Below are 25,725 nucleotides of genomic sequence, written 5' to 3'. Positions count from 1 at the left end.
TGGAATATGCAATGTGACTTGCAGGTATCTCATCAATAGTGCAGTTTATATGTTTGCTACTGAATTATGGTAATTCTGTTGGTAGAGCTATTTGACTCCAAGTCCAAAAGATGAATTTTCAGACTGGGTTGGCTGCATGTGTCCCCGGGAAAACATCTGGCTCCTATTTTCACAGTGTGAGATAGACACTGTTAAAAGTGCCATCTAGTCCAAATTACAATGATGTATTTTGCCTTTACCTTGTCAAATGAATCTTCAAAAATCCACCTTACAAATGCTGTGATCAGAAAAAAAAACTTTTTCATTTCCATTTCAGGTTTCATTTTTCAACAGTTCAGAACTGAATCAACTAACTTAAATTCAGTGGTCAACAGGAAGTGCATTGATTCAAAGAGAACAATCTCCAAGTGAAAATATTGTTGCAGACTGGCAAATGATGAAATTCAGAAGCAGGAATGTCAATTACACATTTTGTTTGCTTCAAATTTTCTGGAACAGTGAAAAATGGTCTTCATGTGAAGCAAATTTCCAGCAGTATCTTTCATTATGACCTTAAAGTTTGTAGAATAAATGTGATGTATTAATATAACAAGTACATACATACATACAACATACATACATACATGCATACATACATACATGTAGCAGGAGCATATATTTTTTAATTTTATATATTCATGTTTTAATTAGGCAGAAATAGATATTTTATTATTTTATGTAGTTAATGTTTATTAATGAGTGAAATAAAGTCATCAGTTGCAATTATTGTGTTACTCTCATTTTACACATATTTAGCCATTTAGGTAACCTTGAACCTGGATTACCTGTTTTGTTCACTGAGTAAAGCAGCTACCCTGATTACTGTACATGATGGGTTGTTCTACTGTATGACAAGTGGTAAACAACTTTCTGATTGGTTAGTTTGCTACTTGTCTGTATCAACAACATAGTATGAACAGCATATTAGTGGTGGTCAGTCTATTGGAGCTTCTGCAGGGTGCTGGTTATGGCACTGCATTAAAGTGCCTGATGATTCTTTTGCTTGCAAGACAATGTGAATTGGTCTTTGTCTCCTATGATAAGGGTGTATGTAACATTTGGTGCCCACAGTGGGACTTATTGTGCTGAAGCCGAGGTTGTGTATATGTGTATGATGGAAGGAGGTCTGGACCAAGTGGGTTAAACAAGAATAGACGGAGATGCAATTGCTTCAGTACCATGTTGCCAGTGGATGTGTTCATGTGAGTTCTCCAGCCATATAAATTTATAATAACATCATAGAAGAATAAACATGGAACTCCGGCTGTGTTTATTTTGTTTCATTCATGGGATTCAAGAAATGTTTTGTGAATCATTTTCATTGAGACTTTGTGGATCATCTGAATCCTGTGATTGACAGTGATATTCATCCTGTGCTTATATAGACTGATATTCATGTGTTTTGACTTTTTAGGACACTGTATAATTTGTTTGGTCATTTAACCAGGACCAAATTATTCTTTGATGAAGTAGGTAAGCATATTTATCATTGCAAGTTGAAATAATTTGTATTTATTACAGAAACATCTTTGAATATATGAACTTGCTATATATTTATATTTTTTTTTTGGTTCATTTATATATTAAGTCCATCATATAGCAACCAATTGTAACAGATGCTCATATTAATGGGATTTCCTTCCTAATTTTGTTGCCATTCATTTTTTCTCCTTAGTACATTTTTAGGAAATGTTATTTTGGAAATTTGTTTCATCTTAAAATCTATTTTATACCAGAGTTAGAATACAGGTAGTTCTGCTTGAAATGATTCTTCTAGAACCTATGGTACACTATTCATTATTGACAACACAGAAACATTGTTCTTACAGAGTGTTCCTTATTTTTGCAATATTCTTGCTTAACTGGCCCTATATAGATATTGCAAAGAAGTTTGTGCATGTCATCATTTTGATCTTGTGGGTTGTTTTTTTTGAGTAGATATGGAGTTCAGAGAGGACATGACTTAAGGATATCGGTATTTTCAGGAGAAAAGAAGAGTGAAACATCGTATGAATTGTGGAGATATGAAGTTACATGCTTACAACAAGGCACGTATTCACAGGGCCAGGTATCTCATGCTATCTGATGTTCCTTGAGAGGAGAAGCTGGACAGATTGCTATGTGACTGGGTCCAACAGCATCCGTTAAAGAATTATCAAAGCTGGACAGTGTGTATGGCAATGTAGATTTGAAAGAGACATTTTTAACAGACTTATACAATGCTCGCCAAAAAGAGGACAAAGATATTTCTACATGGAGTTGTAGGCTGGAAGATTTGTTAAACAAAGCCATCCAAAAAGGGTTAGTGAAGACCAGTGAGGCAAATGATATGCTAAGGGCTATGTTGTGGGCAGGACTTAAACAGACACTTAAGGATGTGTCTGGCCATAAGTTTCATTCACTCAAGACATTTGCCGAATTGAGAGTAGCTCTTCGTTGTACTGAATCTGAACACAGGCAACGGGAAGATGAGCTAAAACGCACCAAGAAAACTACCAATCTTAATATGGCATCAGCTTCAACCACATCACAAAACAAGGAGCTCAATGACTTAAGAGATCTTGTCCAGCAGCTGTCACATGAAGTGAAGATGCTTAAGGAGCATTCAACATCCCACGTATCCAGCAACCAGCAACACTATAGGAATCGATTTAGGACAAATAATACTGATATTATTTATTATTGTAGTAAATGTATTTTTATTGTATTTGCAGGGTGTATGTAACAAAGCAGGAGAAATGTATCAATCTCCACTTGTCAACCTCAATGCACAATAAACCCAATAATGAACAAATACTAGACTTGTATCATCTATTCAGTGAGTAGAAGGCAAGTGCTGTAACATACATACATACACTAGTTGTCTTACCTTATTAATAGATCACTAATTGAACTCAAATATGCTTATGATGACTAGATTTCAATATTGATCTTACTGTTTAATGCTTGTAAAAGATGTATGTATTCAATAAAAACTAAATAATATAGTTGTTTTTTTTTGTTTTTGCTCATGTGAGCAGACTTGCTCACGTGAGCGGATCTTGCTCATAAGCATGCCATTTTCACATGAGCAGACTTGCTCACGTGAGCAAGATCTTGCTCTTGTTAACAATTCCTGCACATGTGATTTTCTTATTAGAATCTATTCGCTCACATGAGTTCTACCTAATTTGCATGTTAAATTGCACATGAGACTAACCTGAGTTAGATCTCACGTGAGAATCTTATGTGCAGAAGGGTAGGCAGTTTTGGTGTGGGAGCTGCTAGTAGTTTGTTTGTGTGTGCGATTTGGATTCTTAATGTAGCTTTAACAATCTGAGTCATATCGCTATGCTGTCTGAAGTGTGGCTGTTTAAAGTGATGCCTAGCACTGGGGCATCATGCTGCAGACATATGGCATCATGTCCCACCCAGCCACATTATCCTGATACCAATCTGACCAGTCCAAACACAAACTTTTTAATGCTGAGTGCCAAGTGAGGTTGCTGCTAGTACTATTTTTATTAGTCTTTAGTATGACTCAGCCTGGCTTTGAACCTGTGACCTCCTACATCTGACGCTGTTGCTGTAACCACTTAGGTTACCGGAGAAGTTGTTGTTTGTAGTGACAGTTGGTCAGAATATTAATCCTGGATTTCAGGATATTTGATACCAGAAACTGTCAACAGACACCATATTGTTATTTATCTACCTAATGTTAACTGACCCTGGACCAGTTTATGGCTATGGATAAAGCACAAATGTTTAATTAATTAAAATATCTGCAAGCCTTACTAAAACAGCAACAGACTGGGAGGCAGGCAGTTATGTTGCTGGGTGTTGTTCTGTAAACAACACTGGTTTTGGTGTTATTTTGTAGAATTTAGGCTTAGCTTTCATAAACTTGTGTACGTGTGTGTGTGTGTGATTTAGATTTTTAACATAGCTTTAACAATTTTTCAGTCATATCGCTACAATGTCTGTAGTGTGGCAGTTTACAGTGATGTCTAGCACTGGGGCATCATGCCGCAGACATGTAGCATGATGTCCCACCCAGTCACATTATCCTGACACCAGGCTGACCAGTCCTGACACTAACCTCTTAATGCTGGGTGCCAACCGAGGCAGCTGTTAGTACCATTTTTGTAAGTCTATGGTACAACTCGGCCGGGATTCGAACCCATGACATCCGGCATCTGAGGCAGATGCTCTAAGCAATAAGCCACCGGAGCGGTCTCATAAAGTTGTAGGAACATTATTCTTTGTCTGTCTGTCATTTGAACTGAATGTAACATTTTTGCTGGCAGAGGTATGGATTATAATATGATTTGAATTTTTGGAATTGTTCATTACGATGCAATGTAGTAAAATATCTGGAAGCTGTGGAATCAGCAAACCTTTGTGTTATTAGCAGTGACTGGTTGTACTGTAGTGTATAACATACAGCTGTTGACTACAAAGCATAAAGTGTGTAACACCTGTAACAAGTGAAAATAAATGAGTCCAGTGGATGTGGAAACAGTGATAAAACTTACAGTACATGAATGTAGTTTGTCATGATGTCGGTTACTGATGACAATGCAGTTGAGGGAGCAATGTATCCTTCAGGATGCCATTGAAGAAGACTGGAAGAAGAGAATTTAATGGAATTTACAGAGATCAAGACTCTAATGTAAGGAGAGGTCCATAGCCTTGAGCACATGCCACCATGGAAACAAAACAAAATCCCACCAAAAAATGAATGAAAGGAAACTAAGAGTTAAGACAGAAGGAGCTTGAATTGTGGAACTTCAAAAATTAGAATTAGAGAACAATTTTTAATAGAACACGGATTGGAAATGAAGCATTTGGAAATTAAAGAGTAAAACATCAAGAAAACAGAATGGAGAAAATGTCTTCACCTCCACTGTCATAAAATGTAAAGCTCCAAGCATATGACCATGAAAGAGGAATAGATATCTTGACCTTCCTAGCAGAGCTTGAAGGCTAAGTGATCTGATGATTTAAAAGCATTGAAGCCAATGACTTTTTTGACAGGTGAGGCAAAACATGTTGCAACTCAAGCTTGTGGTGATTACCTGGAACTTGGAAAAGACTTAATGATTGCTTTGGAAAATGACCATATGTATATTTCGCTACATTGCTGAGCATGATGAAGGAAAGTACAGAGACATATCAAGGCCAGGATTATTAACATATAAAGCATTTCTTGTATGATCAAAATATCTGTATCCATGATCAGGCACAGTGGATTTGAAGGAACAAGGGCTCAAGTTCATTGATCAAGGCTTCATAAGATTATATTCCCACTAATGCACAACAGCAAGGGCAGTAGAATAATGTTTGTAAAAATAATAAATGTGAGTACTAATGCAAATGTTCAGAATTTACAGCAGCAAGCAAAACAAACATCAATGAATGACAAGTTCAAACATAAGAACAGGCAGTCTTACTGATGCAAGCAATGGGGACATATTACATGTGTCCAATCGATAACGGGAAACATCGTGGTAATCACGCAACATGTTTGGTTATGAAGACAATGGTTAAAAGGCTTATTTCATATATTGGAAGTGTAAATGGGTGCAAGATCATGTTCATGAAGGACACTGGCTCAGATATGACCTTGATAAGAAGGGATCGCACTGACAAGAGTTGCAAGCTGGAGGAGCAAAATGTTACATTACACACAGCAGTTGGTCAACCATTTACAGCAAGGTAGGCTCTGGCAAATATCAATAGGTATTCCAACCTGCCCTAGCTGACCAGGTCAATGGGCTGCCAGCAGGGCAAAAGTAAAAATTGTGCACATTTTGAACAATAAATTGTATGCCATTAACTATTTATAAAATCAATAAATATATGCAATTGTCACAAGCACAACTTTTCTTCTAACATTTTGTGCATCAATCTTTGTGTTTTTCTTTTACTTTCATATTTAAAAATATGTTTGTTTGAGGTATGTAATGGGCATAATTAGTGCAGCGGCAGTTGGTCAGATAGTTGACATTTTACATGTTTATTGTAAGGCTTGGGATTATGTGTGGTATTTCCCATGTTATTATATTTAGCATCATTGTAAAGCAGAGAGAATGACCTACATTTTGATATCTTTACTGCGCAACTCGGTTTTGTTTTTGCCTAAAATTTTACACTTTGAAAACCTAAAATTAAAGTTTTTCAGGTAAATCTCAATTTTAAAATTAAAGTTTGATATCATTTTAACGCTTGTTCATTATACTTTATTTCTGTATGAACATCGGAATTTTCCGTGACGTCACATGAGATCACCACGCTTTTTAAAGTATGCTGGGAATAAGCCATATGCAATGGCTAGCCTAACACTTTTGCCAAACGAGTCGATGTAAATCCAAGACCTATTATGGCCTCTGATATTTCATCCATGGATTATTTATCACTAGTTTGTAAGTAAAATTATTCATTTTTAATGTTTTATATTTATTTTTTGTCTTTATATCTGTATTTTGAGTACTTGAAGTCATTAATTGTAGGTCCTATTCTACGGTTCAAGAAATACCCTTTGAGTCCGATTTCTTTGGCTAAGTCATTTTTACACATGAAATACGCATGCAAAAATAGCCTCAAATGAAGCTTGGCATGTTATTTTACGTATTTAAAGTAAATTTGGTGACATAATATTTTTCTTCTTGTCAGTGATTGAGCAAGTAATAATTAATAGATTCAACTGGATAGCGATACAATTGTGACCTTTGACCTTTCTGTTTGTAAACACGATTTACCAAAAGGAAATTGGACTCCTTGTTTGGTTTTTTGTTTAATTTTGAGCAAGGTCCAAAATTTTGTATAAATGTTTATTAACGATGAAATGGCATTGTAAATCTAGCTAGCTATAAACTGGCATCTTACATTAAAAATATCAGACCTATCCCCAATTTTTATGTATCTACATTGCATTTCTAATTTTTCCAGTCTGTAACAACTCAGTAAAGTTTCAGGTCAGCATCATTAAATATAGCTGAAAGTACCTAATTCATTTTAAATACTTCGTGTGAAATGAACTAATGTAGCATCATTTAATGATGCTGACCTGACAATTTACAGGTAAGAAAAATTTGTGATGCTATTGGAACAAGTTATAGTTCTAATTTATACATTTTTTTAAAAAGTCCAATCTGTAGGTGATGTGTACCAGATTTTAGAAAAGCATTTTTTTGGCCCAAGGAAAGGGACGACGAATCAGTCTACCAGTGTTGACTTATACTTACAAGCTCTTTGTCCATTTATATTGTTTACGCGAAACAGGAAAATGCAGTTGGGACAAGGTAAGATTTCATGATTTTATATTTGCATGGTTGAATATTTTGTAATGATTTTACCATTAATTAGAAGGTGAGTGATACGACAGCCACAGGGAGTTTTCCATTTTACTACACATTTTCATCCAATAATTTTGAAAAATGTATGAAATTAAAGACCATTATTAAAAACAAAATATTTTTGGCTGAACATATAACCTACATTAATGTATTTAAATTATTTCACTTCTTAATATTTTTCTTTGCTGCATAAGACTTAACTTTTTCTAACCTTTCCAGTTCAGATTTTTGAGTGGATTAAAAAACTCTATCCCGAGACATCGTATCCTCATAATACTTCACAGGTCCAACATTTTATTTTGAAAATTGTGAAGGAGATACCACAATCTGACTCTAAAGACTTTTCTTCAGCTGCCAGTAGATTTGGATTTTGTTACAGAAACTTTGTCTCAATTTGGACTATACAGGAAAACCCTTTTGGACCCAAGTCTATTCCAGCCATCTGTTTGTGTAGTGACAAATGCTGTCATTCTTGAGTTGGAACATTTTCGTTCGAGAAACAAACTACCTTAACAGTTGTTTGAAACGTGGTTAAAGTGTTTAAATGTGCCATCATCAAAACTGAATGTGACAGAAGTGTTGAAAATTCACAAGCACCTGCAAAAACAGAAAGATCGCAGTCCAAAGGATTACATATCTTTCCTTAGCACTAAATATCCAAATCTGCCTGCCTTTGAAAAATTGAATGGAATATTAAGTAAACAATCCGATGTTGAATTAGTAGGTGTCAAAAGCATAGCATAGCCCAAATTTATATTTTCAGAAGCTTTGTTTGTTGAACTGAAAGATAAAGCGCACCATGTTGAAAAAATACGGAGTGAGAAAAATTCAATTATTTCTGCACTGGAAGACAAAACCCACAAGCTAAAAAGTGACAATGCTGTGTTACGGACTCAGATTCAGACTATGAAACTAGAGATGAAAACAGAAAAATATAGTATCCTGCAAGAATTGAAAGACGTAAAGAAAGTAAAAAAGGGAGAAAAAGTTCAAAACTTGCAGAAGAAAATAAAAAGGGATACTATTATTCAAAAACTGATATAAAAAATTGACATTTTGAAAATTTCTGCAGAACAGCAATGACAAGTGTCAAGAAGGAAACTTCAGCTCACATTGCTTCAAAAAAACAAGTTGAGAAATGAAATAATTAAAAAGAATAAGCTAGTGAACAATCTCAGAACCAAACTTGCTGCCAAACCAGAAAAAATATTCAAGCTTCAGACTCGTACAGAACGTGGTCACTTTGCTGATGACAAACAAAAAACTGTAAGTGTCCTTCAAGGTTATGGAGTGGGTGCATCAAACTGCTCAGATGTCATAAATTCAGTTTCAAATCACGTTTCATACAAATATTGAGAAAAATGTCTTGCCATGTGTTCAGAGTTGTATAAGCATGATTGATGAAGGTCACTATTTGAGCAAATTCCAGACAAAAGAACATATTCTTAAATCTCAGAACTTTACATTCCATACTGATGGCACGACAAAGATTGGTCAAAAGCTGATTGGTCATCAAATAACCCTTGATGATGGTAACATACTCTTTCTAAGATTTACTTCAGTTGCGGCTGAAGATGCTGCTACTCTCCTAGAGGTTACTGTGAACATGAATTATCAGAAACACATGATAACAAAGACGTCATTGTTCAGGAAGTTTTAAAGAAATTGACAAGCAATATGTCAGATCGAGCTAGTGTGATGAAGTTCAATGACAATATTGACGAATATCATCAAGCTGCATTGAACAGTGATGAACATTTACATTTTTTATACTGCAATGCCCACTGTCTTCTTGGACTATTAAAGCAGGACAGCTGAGCAAACCCTTCAAGAGATAGAGAAAGAAATTGGTAGTCTTGGCCGTGACACAGATAGTAAATTTTCAAGATTCCACATGAGGGCAGAAAATGCTACCTCCAGGTTTGTCAGAACAGCTTGTGATTTGTTGGGACCATGTGGTGACGAGAAAAATGGCGTTAGAGCTGAATGGATAGCATTCTGTTTTCAGCATGGCATCAAAAGCAGGGTGACAATCTATCGCAACAACAGATTTCTCATATAATTTTGAAGGTGCAGCTGCGTTGATTCACCATAAACCTGATATTGTGTCATTTCTGAAAAATGGCTATCTAGGTCGTTCAAATTTAAAATTGGAAAGTGTGGCTGCTGATGCAGAAGATGATCGTCTCATGATCCTTGTACTTGCTGTTGCTCTTACATTTCATAATGTCACTGGTCCATACTGGGAGTTGTTGCAAAGTAGAATAAAATACGCGGACCTCCATGTCTTTATACAAAAAATGGCCAGTTTTATGACAGCTTGAAAAAGATCATTCAGAAATTTTACACAAAAACTTTGCAGGTATTTTTTAATGGCGAGTTTCGTCAGGACAGGCCTACAATAGACTCTGTATACAATTATTTGCAAAGTTTAAAAGGGGAGAGCATTGTTATGATGAAATCGGCTCTGCAGGACTTTTCAAAAGCTACCTTCAAGTCACAGAAAGACAACTGTGTGATTTTCTGGAGAATGGAAAATATACAGTCTGATCGATCCGCAAACACCTCAATAGCACACTGTCCTCTAACCAATTTGTTGGGAGAAAGATGTTTTGGTGACTTGGACTTTGATTTCTATAAGCGGAGAAACTCCCTGAACCACCATACAACCATTAACATGCTTAAAAGAAACAGGACAGGCGAATGGCTGTCAAGTAAACAAAGTCAAGAAAGTGCTGAACTGATGAAAAAAGCACAAGGACATTGTAGACAATTACGAGCAGTGCACAAGAATCAAGAGAGACTGGTTATATCAAGGAAAAATTGTTGGAAAATAAAAGAAAGAAATTAGAAAAGCAGCAGTTGGAAACTGAAAAGAAAGCTACTCTGCTTCAAGCGGATAAGAACCATGGCAGCCCTTGCCATTGTGCCAATGAAGTGAAAAAACTTATTAACAGCGTATCAACAAAATCAGAGTTAAAAGTAGCTGATCAGAACAAGTTATGGCTGCAGAAAACGATTATGGGCTTCAAGACAATCAGGATTAGTGGAAACATTCCTGAGCTAATCAAACGGCTTAGCAAACATCTGTACAACCCTTGTGATCAGAAAAGAAAGCTTTCCTTGTCACTCTCTGAATGAGAAGACAACAGTAATATTCAACTGGAAATGATACTTTTAAATTCAGACGCCAAGGAGTATGGGTAGCTGTGTATTACGATGACCAATATTACATTGGACAAGTGATGAAGTACGCCAACCTGATCTAGCACTCGTACAGTTTTTTTGCCAGATAAAAACCAAAACTGATCTTTTCAAATGGCCATCCAGTGATGGCATAGCTGAGGTTAAGTCATGTTTTATGTTTGATTGGAATTTTATTGTACAACCAGTTTCAAGCAATGGACGAACTTGGAAAGTTGAAAATATTGGCCACACTGACCAGCAATACAACAGAATAAAAAGCTCAAGTTAAAACTTTGCTTTATTAGATTGTATGCATTAAGGCTGTAATATGCTCCATTTGGTGAAAAAATGATCAAATCACTAACTGATGAAGTTGTAAATATTTGAAATTTGTTGTTTTTGCAATTTTCGCTTATTTTCAGATATTGCTTCTGCTTTAAAACCTATTTTCATGCTAATGTTGACACTCTTTGTATACTGCATGAATTCTTCACATAACACCCGCATTTTGTTACAAGAATTATTAAATCTGTTAATAAATAAAAACCTTTTGAAAAGTTGTTTTTGCATGTTTTTGGACATTCAAATTATTGCCCTTTTTCCCCAGACGTCTACGATCTGGTACAACAAAAGTTTCATACCCATTGGCCCAGAAGAAATTGGCCTTTTATTTCAGAAGGTTTTCTCACAGGAACCTACTTTAGTTTGCATTTATATGTCATAGTCTTGTTATAGCAAGGTTGCAAAACCATGGAAAAGTGCAATTTCTGTCTTTTCCAGTAAGGCCGTCCTCTGTAATTTTACTGTTTTAGAGTTCACCTAATAAAAGGGATATTTTGTGTATGATTGTAGTGCTTGCATTTCTTGACTAACAAGGAACCTATCTAGCTTTGCAATTAATGACAATGTCATTTAACTTCAAAATTTTTATTACTCATCCGAAGTTGATGGTAAATGCATTTTCAGGGGGAATGCAAATTTCTGAAGTCCCTCAAAAACTTGAAAGGTCATATCTTTAAAAGTATTTGACCGATTTACATGATTCTTTTCAACATTTATTTTCATATTAATGTCTTAAGGATGGTAACAACAGCTTAGCGCTATTAATTGTACTTGCTGATATCCTAAAAGTGCTTGGAATACCTAATATCAACACCCCTTATTACAAGGGACAGTGCAAGTGGGGTTTGTCTCAAATGTAGTTGCTGAAGCTCTATCAGGGATGGATATCCTAAACAAGGTGCATCTGTTGTTAAAAGTAAAAGTATCTGACAATGAGAGGATTATTGAGAATGCTGCTGACGTGAGGATGAGGATGAGATCAGATCAACAACAGCACTGAAACAGCAGATACTGATTGGCGCAATGACAAAGTTTTGGCAATGACTGAGGACATTTTATCGAGACTACAGACTGTGGATATTTCTTACTCCAAAATATTAGTGACAAGTTGTTTGCTACTCATGAGGTGGCTGTGGAGGAGACTACTGCATTCTTGCATTCTTCTTGGAGGACAATATTTAGCAGTGAAAATGGCAATGTGGCGATGGTTCATGTAGTGGGGAACAAACTGTCATACTAGAAAGATTACAAAAATGGTAATGAAGCCAGCATATGACTGGCTCACTGCAGGTCACATGGGCATGGAGAAAATGATAGATAAGGTTTTCCAATCATTTTTTGGGGCCTAGAATATTGCAGATGTAAAAAAGATATTGTACATCTTGTCAAGAGTGTCTGATGACTGCACAACGGTCTGCAGGCAAGAAAGTATAAATGATTTCCCAACTAGTGATACCAGAACCAGTCTCAAAATTTTAAATGGACATTGTAGAGCCATTATCATGACCAAAGCCTGGACACAAGTACATTCTAACAGTGGTTGATGATGCTGTGAGGTACCTAACAGCATTTCCTGTAAAGGATATGGAGACAATAAATGTACCTAAAATAGTGACGGAGTTGTTCAGTCAAGTTGGTTAACCAAGGATTATATTAACATAGTTATGAACTTTACTAGCATCTTACTGAAACAGTTGTATGAGCTACTAGGTATCTGTGACGTTACAACAATGCCTTATCAGCCACAAGCAAATGGAAAGGTAGAATGCTTCAATGGGATACTGGTCAATGTTATGAACCGGTGGGATAAGATGTTACCATACTTATTGCTTGTTTATCACAAAGTCTCACACAAGGAAACAGGATTTGCACCCTTTGAGATGTTGGCCAGTTGAAAGGCCAATGCAAATTTTAAAAGGTTTGCTTAACGGAGATGAGGATGTCAGAAGTCAATTGTGAAGCATCTTGAAAATATTAATGAAAAGGCGGCTGACATCAGAACTTTTGTCAAAGATAATCTGTTGAATCACCAATAGAAAATCAAGTCATGGCATGATCATCACATGAAAAAAACGGAATTAGTCACAGGATGAAGAAATTATTCTTTTGATATCAAGTTTGTCCCAGATGAAGGCACAATGGCAGGGAACTTGTTGTGAGGTCTGAAAGGTATACAATGTTATTTACCAGGTATCTGTGCCTGGTATGCACATTATGGTATCATGTAAATATAAAGCATGGATACAAGCAAGCTGAGCTTCTGGCAATGCTGGTAGATGAGAAAGATAGCATGTACACTGATTTTCCACCAAAAGCAGGTGAAGGTGATGCTAGTGTTAAGCTGGAGGCAACTTGATCAAGGAACAATGAGCAGACATTATAAATCTGCAAACAATTTCAGGATACAAAGACTGGTTGAACAAAGGTCATAAGTCACAGTCTCAAGGCAATTTTGGAGATGCCAATAAAACAACTGCCATATAGAATGCCTTTTGCACAGCGCAATGTGCTCAAAACGGTATTGAATGAAATGCTGGAGCAAGGTCTAATTTGGCATTCAATCATTCCATGGAGTTCTCCTTGTGTATTAGCTGACAAGATGGAACACTTTGGCTATGTGTATCTTACCACAAGCTTAACAATATCAGCTTGTTCAATGCCTATCCGGTCCCACAAATGTATGATCTTTTAGAGAAGATTGTTATGGAAAGTACCCAAGTCAGATATCAAGCTAAGGATTATTGGTAAATTCCTCTAAAGATGAACCATGCAAGAAATAAGCCATTTGGGTTTTCTAGGTAGCCCATATTTTAAACACGCAGATGTAAAACTTCCTTGATGCAAGGTTCAAACGATGCTTTTTTCAGGGCCCAAAGTACAAATCAAATTTAGTTAAACTACCACTGATTTCAAGCTTAAGAACCCAGATGGGCAAACAGTTGCCTACCTGAAAAAGACGGATGTCGCAATAAGCACTACAATACCTCTACCGACATGACTTATAATGAGCACTTTATGGGTGAACAGTTAACTAAAAATTGTATCATGCACAGAGAACATTTTCATATGTGTGACTTTAAACTAATTTGCATTAGTTCTTACACATCACTGCTCTTCAAGTGTGCAAATACACATTTAAGCAAAAATTTTGTGAGATTCATGCAATTGTGCACCCTTACAGTGACCATTACCATGACAAGACAAAACTAATTTGTTACACATTGATATCCATCAATTTGATTGATCCAACAGCATGAGATTGATACATATCTGGTCATCAACTTTACATGTCTAAACAAATTATTATGTGTGTGTGTGTGATATGTATTTTCAATGTACCTTTAACATTTTTTCAGTCACTGCTAAGATGTCTGCAGTGCAGCAGTTTATAGTGATGTCTAGCACTTGGGCATCATGCCGAAGACATATAGCATGATGTCCCACCCAGTCACATTATCCTGACACCAGGCCAACCAGTCCTAACACTATCTTATAATATTGAGCGCCTAGTGAGGCAGCTGTTAGTACCATTTTGATAAGTCTTTTGTATAACTTGACCATGGTTCTAACTTGCAACCTCCTGCATCCAAGGTGGATGTTCTATCCATCAGGCCACCAGAGCAATCTCAAAACAAATTATTGACAGATTCACCTACTTGACAAGAAAAAAGAAATGGAAAAATATGAGATCAGCAAATCAATAAAAATAGGCTCAAAAACTGTACGAAACAACAAATGGAAAATGAAAAGACATCCCTATAAACCTATTCCTGCTTAAACACCATCTTCCTACACTGGTCATTTTATTGTGTGCAATCACTTTCTCTCTCCACACTCACATAATGTGCACAGAGACAAATACAGACAGACTCATACACTTGAAGACTAAATACTTTGCATATAAAGCAATCAAAACTGCTGCTTCTTTCTCCTTCATTTGCAGGTGAGATCAACAACAATCTGTCACAAGATTACTTATAGCAATTAAATAGATTATCCAATTCAAAAAGGTCAGGATGTACCTAGCGATGTATAAACCATTTACATTCTATTTCAACAGATTTTATAATCTCAACTCATCTAAATCAATGGCCTGTGACATTTGTTGTTAAAACCTTGATGATAAGTTCTGTGATATTCATTGTTAACCTCTCCTTGTTACAGACTGGATGGAATGCTTCTTGTATTTTGCAACATTTTCTTGACAATTTCTGTGGCATGAACAGCCGTCCCCCAGCTCAAAGACACACCATTCCCACCATGGCCATAATTATGTACAACCTGAGATAAAAAGAAAAAAATATTCACCATTACAAACAACATAAAGTCTCATACATACATGCATACATACATACATACACACACACAGTAAAGCCGAGTGGTCTAAAGCGCTTACCGTTATGGATCACTGCCATCTCACCTCTGTCTGTGTGAGTTCGAGTCTCAGCCTCGGCTAACGTTGGTACGTGAGAAAGCCTGCCAGTAGCTTTTCGTGGGTTGGTGGTTCTTCCCAGGGTTTTCCAGGGTTCTTCCTCCACCAATTATACTGGCTGCCATGTATAGCCTATCTTGTGCTGAAAAATGGCGTTAAACCCTATTTCAACAACAACACACACAATAAAACGTGTCTACAGCAGCCACCCAGTGGAAAAGGTAAAAGTTGCCTTTGTAGACAGGTGATCTGTGAAGGCAGGTTCAGCTCTCAAACTTGGTTCATGACAAATTTATGTACTATGCACTGAATAGCATTATTGTTATTATTATTATTAGCAGTAGTAGTATGCTAGCAAGGTATATGTATTTAGTTTAGCCATGCAACAAAAATTAAGAAAACTAGAAATGTGCACATGCACTAATCTCTCTCTCTCTCTCTCTCTCTCTCTCTCTCTCTCAAAAACACTGTTATCTTGTTACAAATGGTTCCTAAATAAAATTATTAATTGACAGCTTACCTGTAAATGTGAAACATGCGGCTAACATTTTGTAAGGACAGTTGGTATAACTGGGTATGCAAACAGGTGTTCACACTCTAAGCAACTGATGGATTAAGTCAAACTCACCAAGGTCAAAAGAAAGTCTACTTTTGTTTTTGTGACTTTTGGTGACTGCAGAATGAAAAGAAGTTTCCTGGGGCTAGAATTAGTTGCATCTGAACTGTTCATTTAAGTTTTCTCTGACCCTTCTCACTCTGTTTTTGATATTTGGACGTTAATGTTGTGGTATATGGTTAGAGTCAACTGCCTATCAAAACCTTGGTGTTCAATGACATAAATGCAGATTCATCAAGCAGAGAGCATATGGCAATGCAGAAGTCACATGATACAACAAAACCATCATTGAGATATACTCTGTTCTTGAGGAATCTGATTTTCTCCAAGTTCCTGCGACAGCATACATGCCAACCCCTGACGAGGAAAAAGTGTAATCCAAGTGGACAAAAAGAGGAATCCATATATAACAAGCTAAAAATTCAATAAACAATGATTTATTTGCCCCTCTCGTCTTTTAACATCCTTTACTGCTTCCAGTTTTCATATGTAGCACCTTTAGCTTTCGAAAGCAACATATTTTCATGTTGCATTTTAAAACACTTTGTACCAGCTGAGACCATGAATGTTTTGCACACCAGTAGAGCACAACGTACTGGGTTACTGAGCCTGGATCTGAATTCACTTTTCATTTTGTTAACAATACTGAACAATCTCTCACAGTCAGCATTAGAATGGTAAAGAACCAATAGTCCTTTCATAACCTGACTAAGAAGAGGAAATTTATATCTTCCAGTGATTGTGTCTTTTAGCTGGGAAATAAGGTGCCACTGCACATCAACTCTATCTGCATTAGGTATATTGTCAGGAAGAATCCCAAATTTATACTTCAGAATTCTCCTTCCAGATGATCCAAGGTAGGCAAGGATGGTAGTAGAAAGGGATATCTCTTGCCAAAAAATATTACACTTTTTAAGCTTTTTGACTGTCTCTCATTTACATCAGCAACTGAAGCATTTAAAAGCACTTCATCTCCATAGGAGAATTTCTGGAGCATGTACTCACAGGCTGTAGCATAATAATCTCTAACATTATCATAATACACCTACACAGCTAGAGTAGAATTGTGTTCTATGAATTCTCTTGATTCTGCACCAATAGCAAGATCTTCATTATCTTTCTATTAAGAACTCGGTAAATAACACCTCTGCATTTATAACATTCATGTCCACAATTTATTTCTGCTGTAGATAAGAAGACTGCAATAAGCATGATGCTGCCCTAGAATACAGGGACTCTTATCGTTGCTTAAAACTGACCAGTCATACATGTACTATATAGTACATGTATGACAGGTCAATTTTAGCAACGATACGAGCCCCTGTGCCTGAGAATGGAATGCTGTATTATGCCATTCATGTATTCATCTTTGAAGGATTCATTCTTTTTTTTTCTTTTTCTGATCCACCTGTGAAATTCTTTGAAAAAATATATGTGCTCTAACACAAACGTCGACTAGAATACAGCTGAAGAATTTTAGCACCAAAGAGTAAAATTATTTCCACACGGCCTGCAATAGACATCACGTGATGCTGTCCTCATCTTTGGAGGATTCTGTTATTTTATGTTTCCTTTATTTTTGGTCTTTTTCTAATCCATCTGTGAAATTATTTGAAAGGAGATATTTTTGCTCTCATACACGCATCAATTAAAATAAATTATACTTTTTAGCGCCAAATACACAAAGACTGGTTCGGTAGTAAATATAAATTAGAAAAAAAAGAATCTGCAAGTAAAGATTAAAAATTAGAAAACCAGTCTGTTCTCTCCTCACTAAGCCATACAGCTCCTATAAATAGAATACGAGGTCGAAAGTTTGAAAGTAGAACCAGCATGTTTCTGGGTAATAGGATAGTTGGTATAAATAGAACATAATACTGTTATGAAAGTGCACGGACAAGCATACTCTTATGTTGTAGTTACGTAGAAGCCGTCTTTTCTAAAATACGGTCTGTGGGATTAATGGGATGTTAATAAAAGCGAGAAAACAAACAATTGATTTTTTTGGGAAGGTGGATATACCAAAAAAGCGTAATCCATATATGTTTACGCGTAAGGCGTAATTTCGTGAAAAAAAGGTTTCTGGTCATTATTCTCAGCAGAAACATGTTGAGAATTATGTGTCCTTTTACAATCAGTATCATTTTCATGTAATATTTTCAAATTTGTTTTCAACATTGGAAGGGGGTTTGTTGTTGACATCACATGATTACTGGACCTCTGATGTCATGGAAATGAAGGTTGCAAGATTTGTGTAACATGTGACTAGCAATGCAAATGGCGAGTACCTGGTAAAATGTCATCAACACTAGTTTTGTCTCATCTGTCAGCAGATTAAAGCCATAATTATAATACTCACAATTTCTCCCAAAAATAATAATTTTTCCTAACAATTTCTTGCAGGTAGGACTCAAAAGCATTGCTTAAGCTTGCTAGGCCTGCTGGTAAGTGGCTACACTATGCTGCCACCACACAGCAAATTCCCACTTATCACTAGGCTACTGACTCTGACCAGGTACCACAAAATAACTGTCCAAATATCAAAAAATGGGGTGGGAAGGGTAAGCTTTTTAAAAAGACAGTTTAAGGAAGCTCAAATTACTAAACTGTAAGGATTATTAGTTGTGCAGTGTACGTCCTGTAAAAATTAAAACCACCTTGCTTCGAAACAGACATATTAACACCTTTGAGTTTCACTGGATCACAAAGTACAATCAAAATATGAAATGTTTAAGCATTGATTAACAAAACATAACTTTATTTATACCATGCTTTCCTCATCAAACAAATAAAGTTTAATTTGCATACTTGAAGCGGTCACTGTTGGTATGCTCCAGTGACCTCGCAAGGTTGGGTGAAACCAATGCTTGGGTAAGAAACACATGGCGGCTGACTGCTGACAACAGGTCACCACTGATTCCAAGATATGTATATAGAAAATTTGCCAGGGGGAAAATAAAATGGCCATTGTGACTGGTTGACCACTGAACTCAGGTGACCTTAGGACAGATTTGACTTATTTTACAATTTTCTAAGTATCCATAAGAATAAGCTACGTTAGACCCATTTTAACAAGGCAAGAAACTAAAATCATCATAACTGTACCAACTGCAGTCATAAATTGTTGTTGCTGTGGGGTTTAACGCCATTTTTCAGCACGATAGGCTATACATGGCGGCCAGTATTAATGGTGGAGGAAGAACCCGGAAAACCCCGGAAAGAACCACCGACCCACGAGAAGCTACTGGCAAGCTTTCTCACATGCCCACATTGGCTGAATCTTAGACTCGAACCGCCGCAGACAGAGGTGAGATGGCAGTGATCCGTAACGAAGAGCGCTTTAGACCACTCGGCCACTCGGAGCCCCCTGCAGTCATAAATAATGAAAAGTTTAATATGAAAGATTCCTAATATCAAGTAAAATAAATTTCACCTACTTTCAAAGTTTTTCCATTGATATTTATTTCTTCACTCTCAACTCGTACAACACTTCTAAAAGGTCGTAAACCAACCCATTGCTGCTCTATCTTCGCTGTCTGCAATGGAACCAATATAATATTGATAAAAGTATGATAATCAAACACATTGAAAACAAACTGCATAAAGACAGCTAGTCACCAAATCTTCAAACAGAAAAGGATCTAGATATATGTGATGTCTGACCTTTAATTTATGAATGGATTCTCACTTAATTCAGTGAAATTTATTCTCATCGCTGACTCCGAAGTCAGAGACAGGAAAAGAAGAATCGTGCTCATGACAGTTTGCCACTAAATACTATAGTATCACTAATTTTTGTGAGGCACCAATTTTAGTGGAGTCTCTTGTAACCCTAAATCATGAATTTAAAGACCCAACAAAACATCAGCCACATTTGATATAGAAGCAACCCCACCCCCATTGAATCGACTCAAATGATAAAGTTTTAAGTGAAGTCGAGTGGTTCATGTTCCTTTATATACAAGGAAGACTCAAACAAAGGAGTGATTCTATTGTTTTTTAATTCAGTTAGAGTCTTCACACTGTGATGGGAATGGAACATATCGAATGCTGAAAGTTCCTGCTAACTGCATGGAGCAATGGGCAACTGGTAATCAGTTTGGGTCAGATGTTAAATCATGGCAGCATCCAAACTGATAGAGATGAAAGCTGAATGTTACCACCCTTAAGCCAATGTGTTATTGCACTGATCATCAGAAAGTTGCTAATGGTGCAACTTTATGGACCCTGTTTTACATGTTATTGACTGTCAGACCTCTTTGATGTTGAATATGAGTGATTGACCCTGACATGTGTTTGAATGGTGCTCATAACGGTGGTAGTATTGTTTTAACAATTGAAGTGACCATCGTTTGTTACTAGCAGGTTTTTTCTTCTTTTGTTTTCTTTAATTGGGATATCTGAAGCGGTTAATCCATGAAATTAAATATTTTACTTTGATAGGCAAAACCACTAATTTAAGATCCCACCAAAATATATTTTTTTTAAAATTCCGAGAATATTGAGACCTGTGAAAATAAATGATACTACATTAATAAGAAACGTTTTCTCTTTCTGCTTTGTCATTAAACTACCGTAATGAAGGTATATCTTGAGACACAAAATTTTTCTCTTCGGTGTCCCATGACTTATATGCCCCCCAAAATAGAATAGGTATTCTAACTATTCTAATAGAAGCCACACTTCTAATAAATGCCCTCCCCAGTTTTTTCCACAGAAAAAGAAATTCCTACCTTATCAAGGCTTGTAGATCTGTATATATCCATTAATACATGTCCAGATAATTAAAATATTACATGAATAATTCAACAACTGCTAGAAAAATCAAAACAAATTAATTTACAAAATGTTTTCAGTCAAAGAGTTATGTATGGTATTCAATGGCCACCATTGGAAATTGCACCACCACTGCCAGGGCATTAATAAATATAACTTTTTCGGAGTCCCAACACTTACAGACACAAAAATGTCAAGACAAAACTGGCAAGATCACCATAAGTTAAGCATCATGTAACCATACTCACTATATGCGTGCACTGAACCCAACACTATTGTTTTTTGTTGCAGTGGTATTACATTTTAATGAGTTAGGTATTTACATTTTACATCAAAATGAAAGTGTAAAAAATTCTAATACAATAATGCATAAATAAATAATAATAAACTAGAGATAAATGGGAGCAATTACTGTAATAAATAAGTATGAAAACCCACTAATTCTCAATTTCTGATCAAATTACACATATCTGAATCACAAAGAAGGAAAAAAGAAAACAGGACAATTAAGTACATGTATAGACTTTTCATCCAAATTATATTTATAATTTATAACATTTCCTCATAATAATTTATAACGATAATCCTTCAACAACCACAATGTCACCTATTTGATATCAATGATGTTCCAATAGATTAAATACAGTAATCAATCTGTAGAATAAACGGATGTGTACCAATTGTTTTAACTTCCTGTCCCGAACTTTAATGTCATAAAAAAGTTACTTTTGAAAATAATTACAGGTGTCCCAAGGCTTGTAGTGTCCCAAGACCTACAGTAATTATGGTATTAGAAATAGTCTTTAGTCCTTTTGATTCAACATTAGTCACGGTAGTTAAGTTTACTAAAATAACATATTCAGCCAGCCAGAATGCCATGCAGACGTAAATCTTGTACCATAGTAAGAATATTCATTGCTGTATTTAGTGACGAATCTAGTGAAAACAGCAAATTTAAATTGCATATACTGGTTTATCACTGTAGACTCAGACCTGCCATTGCATAATGCACTAACAGATCAGGGAATGTGCTCTTCGACATTCTAATCACATCTAACCGACTTCACAGGACCTCATCTGATGTGCCAATGCATAATAATAATAATGAGGACTTTGTATAGCGCCTAATCTTTAGAAGCTCTAAGCACTTTACAACATTAGACAACACCTATAAAAAAGAAAAAAAAAACATAATAATATTATTACAAAAACAAACACCATGAAATTAGGAAAACATTAACAAATAAAAAACATGCTCAGAATATTTCAGGTAGGAAACATTATTAGGTCTTAAAGTTTATTCTTGCAGTCAAAATAAGTGAGTTTTGAGGGTCCTCTTGAATGTGATCACTGTGTTATTCTGTCTAATGAGCTCGATCCAACTAATAAGATGGTATGTGAAGCTATATGCAAGTAAAAGGTTAAATAGGTTTCAATAACAATGGCCTTTTCTTCAAGAAACCTTATAATTTTACCTTCAAACTGGGGATAAAAGCACAGCATCTCCTCATAACATCATCAAAGTGCACCTGTTCATATGTTAGGTCCTCAATTCCTTCTTGACGTGTACCACCAAGGGCAACATTATCTTGTCTAGAAATAAAATTATTATTAGATATGATACAGAAATGTTTCATTTATTTTATAAATAGCCTAATATCAGCAGATTCAGTCTTTCAGTCAAAAAAATGCACATGGAGTCGCTTGTGTATGTCTGTAATAGTTACTTGGCAGCCAACAGCGTGATTTCATGGTGCACTGAAATCTGCCATAATATCAATGAGAGTAGTAAACACTTCTTAAAAATTTTGAAACTGGAGTGAAATTTAAAAATGGGATTTCTTCAAGTTCTAATAATGAGGAAGAATCATTGACTCTATGAACAACTCAAGTGTATGTATGTATGTATGTATGTATGTATGTATGTATGTCTGTCTGTCTGTCTGACCGACTGACTGTATTTCCTCTTCAACAGATTACATCAGATTAATCAAATTCAAGATCATAAAATAGAACAGAAAAGTGACAAAAATACAATAGTAATACTGTGTCAGCTACCGTATTGACAAAACGAAATATCTCAATACCTGCAATTGTGCAAATCTGCAATCATTTGGCTGAGCTTGGCACTGATCTTTCAACAGTTGCTTGATGATGATAATATTTCGAAAAGTTAATACGTCTATATTGTTATGTGCTTAACAGTAAGTTTGAGATAGCAACGAAAAGGAAATGGAAAACTTATAACAGGGTAATTCTATATGTAGTTCTTTTCAAATGACACATGTATATATATTTGCGCATATGTTTGCATGCATTCATTTATCTATGACTGACTGTCTAAACAACTTAATTACTTCTTCAACAAAGATTATATCAGGTTACTAAGATACATATTACACATATCATAAGATTATGAGACTCAGTATAGACAAGAATGCAAGCATGATATATACTTTGTCAACTAATGCATTTACAAAATGAGATATATAAATACAGAAAACCATATAGAAATCCCTAGGAAATATACATAAACAAATGCACACACACACACACACACACACACACACACACACATATATATATATGTATGTATGTATGTATGTGTATGTATGTATATATGTGTATGTATATATGTCTATGTATGACTATCTATCTATCTATCTATCTATCTATCTATATATATATATATATATATATATATATATATATATATATATATAGACATAAACATGCACACTAACACGCTGAAGGAATACAGCAGGGATATTTTTCTGATCTTCTGTTACATTAACTAATTTTTCTATGTTTTATTTGGCACATGGACAGATTCATTTTCACACACACATACAAATATATATATATATATATATATATATATATATATAACATTCATAAATCAAAGACATTTAAAATTTTCAACCACACACATAAATAAATATACATATATATATATATATATATATATATATATATATAATTCATAAATGTAAAACATTTAACATTTTCACACACACACACACACACATATATATATATATATATATATATATATATATATATATATATATATATATATATATATATATATATATATATATATATATAAAAATGAAAAACGTTTAATATTATACAATTAAGATAATTAAAATGTCAGTTAATTCTACGATGAACAAGAATCTCCGTGTTTGTAGAAATGTTCAATATAATCATTCCGTCATTAAAAAATTATGTTTCTATGAAATGAAGTTAAATTAATCAAGAGTCTACTGATCCCTTTCCTATTAACCTCATAGTGTCTGTTACTGAGTGGGCGGTCTATATAACTAAACAGTGCAGTGTGCTATTATTAGAACACATGTTACATAAATGACTATGTGAACAGGCCTGTAAAATTTAAAGCAGTGTATATCTGCTGTAAAATATGCCTGTAAATAGGCCTGTCAATTTTAACTATTTAACCATTTTAGTTTGTTTACATGTAAATCTGACTTTTATAGTTGTGTAATTATTTTTCATGAAGGAATTGTTTACATGCTTCAAAATCTTGAGAGAACTCAATCACAATCAAGTAAGTGAAGCTGTGTGACCAACAATAACTGATCTTTTGTAACCTCTAAGTCCACCAGATTGCTGCATACATTTGTATTACTGAACCACCTGAATTTGATAAATTAAAAAAAAAATCAGTTATGCCTACATTGATATTGGAGCCCATGCTTACTGAAGCCATCAGTCATAATTCTAACCATCCAGACTCAAAAAGTGCTGAACAAAATCTTCAGCAACCATTTTGGAGAGAATTTGATCCAGTTACCTTAATTAGCAGATCAAAAGTTCATGCACATCGGGTTCCAAAAACACAGGCTGCACTATAAGCTAGGGTGTGACTTACTGAGGGACTCGGGTTTGAGTCTTGGGCTCGGTCAATGTGGATATGTAAGAAAGCTTGCCGGTGCCATTTTTCAGCACACAATGGGCTATACATGGCGGCCAGTATTAATGGTGGAGGAAGAACCCAGGAAAACCCCGGAAAGAACAACCAACCCACCAGAAGCTAGGCAAGCTTTCTCACATACCCACATTAATTAGCCAAATCCGAGACTCGAACCCCCACAGACAGAGGTGAGATGGAGTGATTCGTAACGGAGAGCGCTTTAGACCACTTGGGGCCCCTAAAAACATACATGTATTACATCACAACTTTTTGTTTTGCTGATTAGTCTGGTTCCCAGTGTGATGTATTTTGCGAAACTTGGAGTCTCCAAAGCAAGGAATTAGACTAACTGTTGATCCACTACCAAACAAGATTCCCTTTTATCAAAAACACGCAACATTTATTTTGTGTGACAGTTGTCTACTATTTTTCAATTAGTAAAATATTGATGCTGTGATTTCATTGCAAGTAATAGTGAAACTTCTTATTATCCTAAGGATATTTCAAAATGTGAATTCATTAATTCTCTGAAACTCGTTTTTCCCACAATGGTTAATATCTGTGAAGCAAAGCTCTTTATTTTACGAAGTACTCATTTTGCTTGGTTGCCTTTGTATCTTTAATCACAGTTATGATTGAGTAAGTTAATTTAAGGTAGTTTTAATTAGATTACATACATAATAAATTTATAACAGTGTTTGATTGATCAACTGAAATGAGTTACTCAACATACGACCAGGGCTGCTGTTTATTAAGCATGTAGGATTTGTAAGCCTTTTAACTTTTTTTTAAAATTCCACCTCTTATATTTGATTCAAAAAAAGTAATTAATGTGATAATAGAAAAGAAGACCTGCTTTTTATTTAGTGCAACAATACAACAAATGCTTCCGCTAGTTCGATATCAAAACACGGTGGACACTTAACTAGGTTCTCAGTAGATTGCCACATTTTATGTTTAATTACAAGAGGACACATTACATTTATGATGATTACAATTAAAAGGAACTAAAAGATAGAAATAGAACACCAATTTCAATTGATTAAAACATTATTTAATT

At 35.3% G+C, this 25,725-nt stretch overlaps 1 protein-coding gene and 1 pseudogene across 2 annotated transcripts in view; one reads left to right on the top strand and one right to left on the bottom strand.

Moving 5' to 3' along the window:
* The first annotated feature begins 1,951 nt into the window (after window positions 1-1,951).
* LOC149790543 (paraneoplastic antigen Ma2-like) lies at window positions 1,952-2,816 on the top strand (annotated as a pseudogene).
* A 12,134-nt stretch (window positions 2,817-14,950) lies between these two features.
* The window catches only part of LOC149790541 (D-aspartate oxidase-like), a 53,427-nt gene continuing 42,652 nt past the window's right edge, over window positions 14,951-25,725 (bottom strand). For both annotated transcript variants that reach the window (XM_089972590.1, XM_089972589.1), the window contains 3 exons: window positions 22,204-22,321; window positions 19,390-19,488; window positions 14,951-15,185 (listed from right to left, as the gene is read on the bottom strand). In XM_089972590.1, the coding sequence (XP_089828716.1) occupies window positions 15,063-15,185; window positions 19,390-19,488; window positions 22,204-22,321 (340 nt within the window). In that variant the 3' untranslated portion in view covers window positions 14,951-15,062. The remainder of the gene's footprint in view (window positions 15,186-19,389; window positions 19,489-22,203; window positions 22,322-25,725) is intronic.

The sequence above is a fragment of the Sinohyriopsis cumingii genome, chromosome 10 (genome assembly GCF_028554795.1).
Source record: "Sinohyriopsis cumingii isolate HCF-2022 chromosome 10, ASM2855479v2, whole genome shotgun sequence".
Lineage (NCBI taxonomy): Eukaryota > Metazoa > Mollusca > Bivalvia > Unionida > Unionidae > Sinohyriopsis > Sinohyriopsis cumingii.
This window is presented reverse-complemented; position numbering and strand designations above follow the sequence as displayed.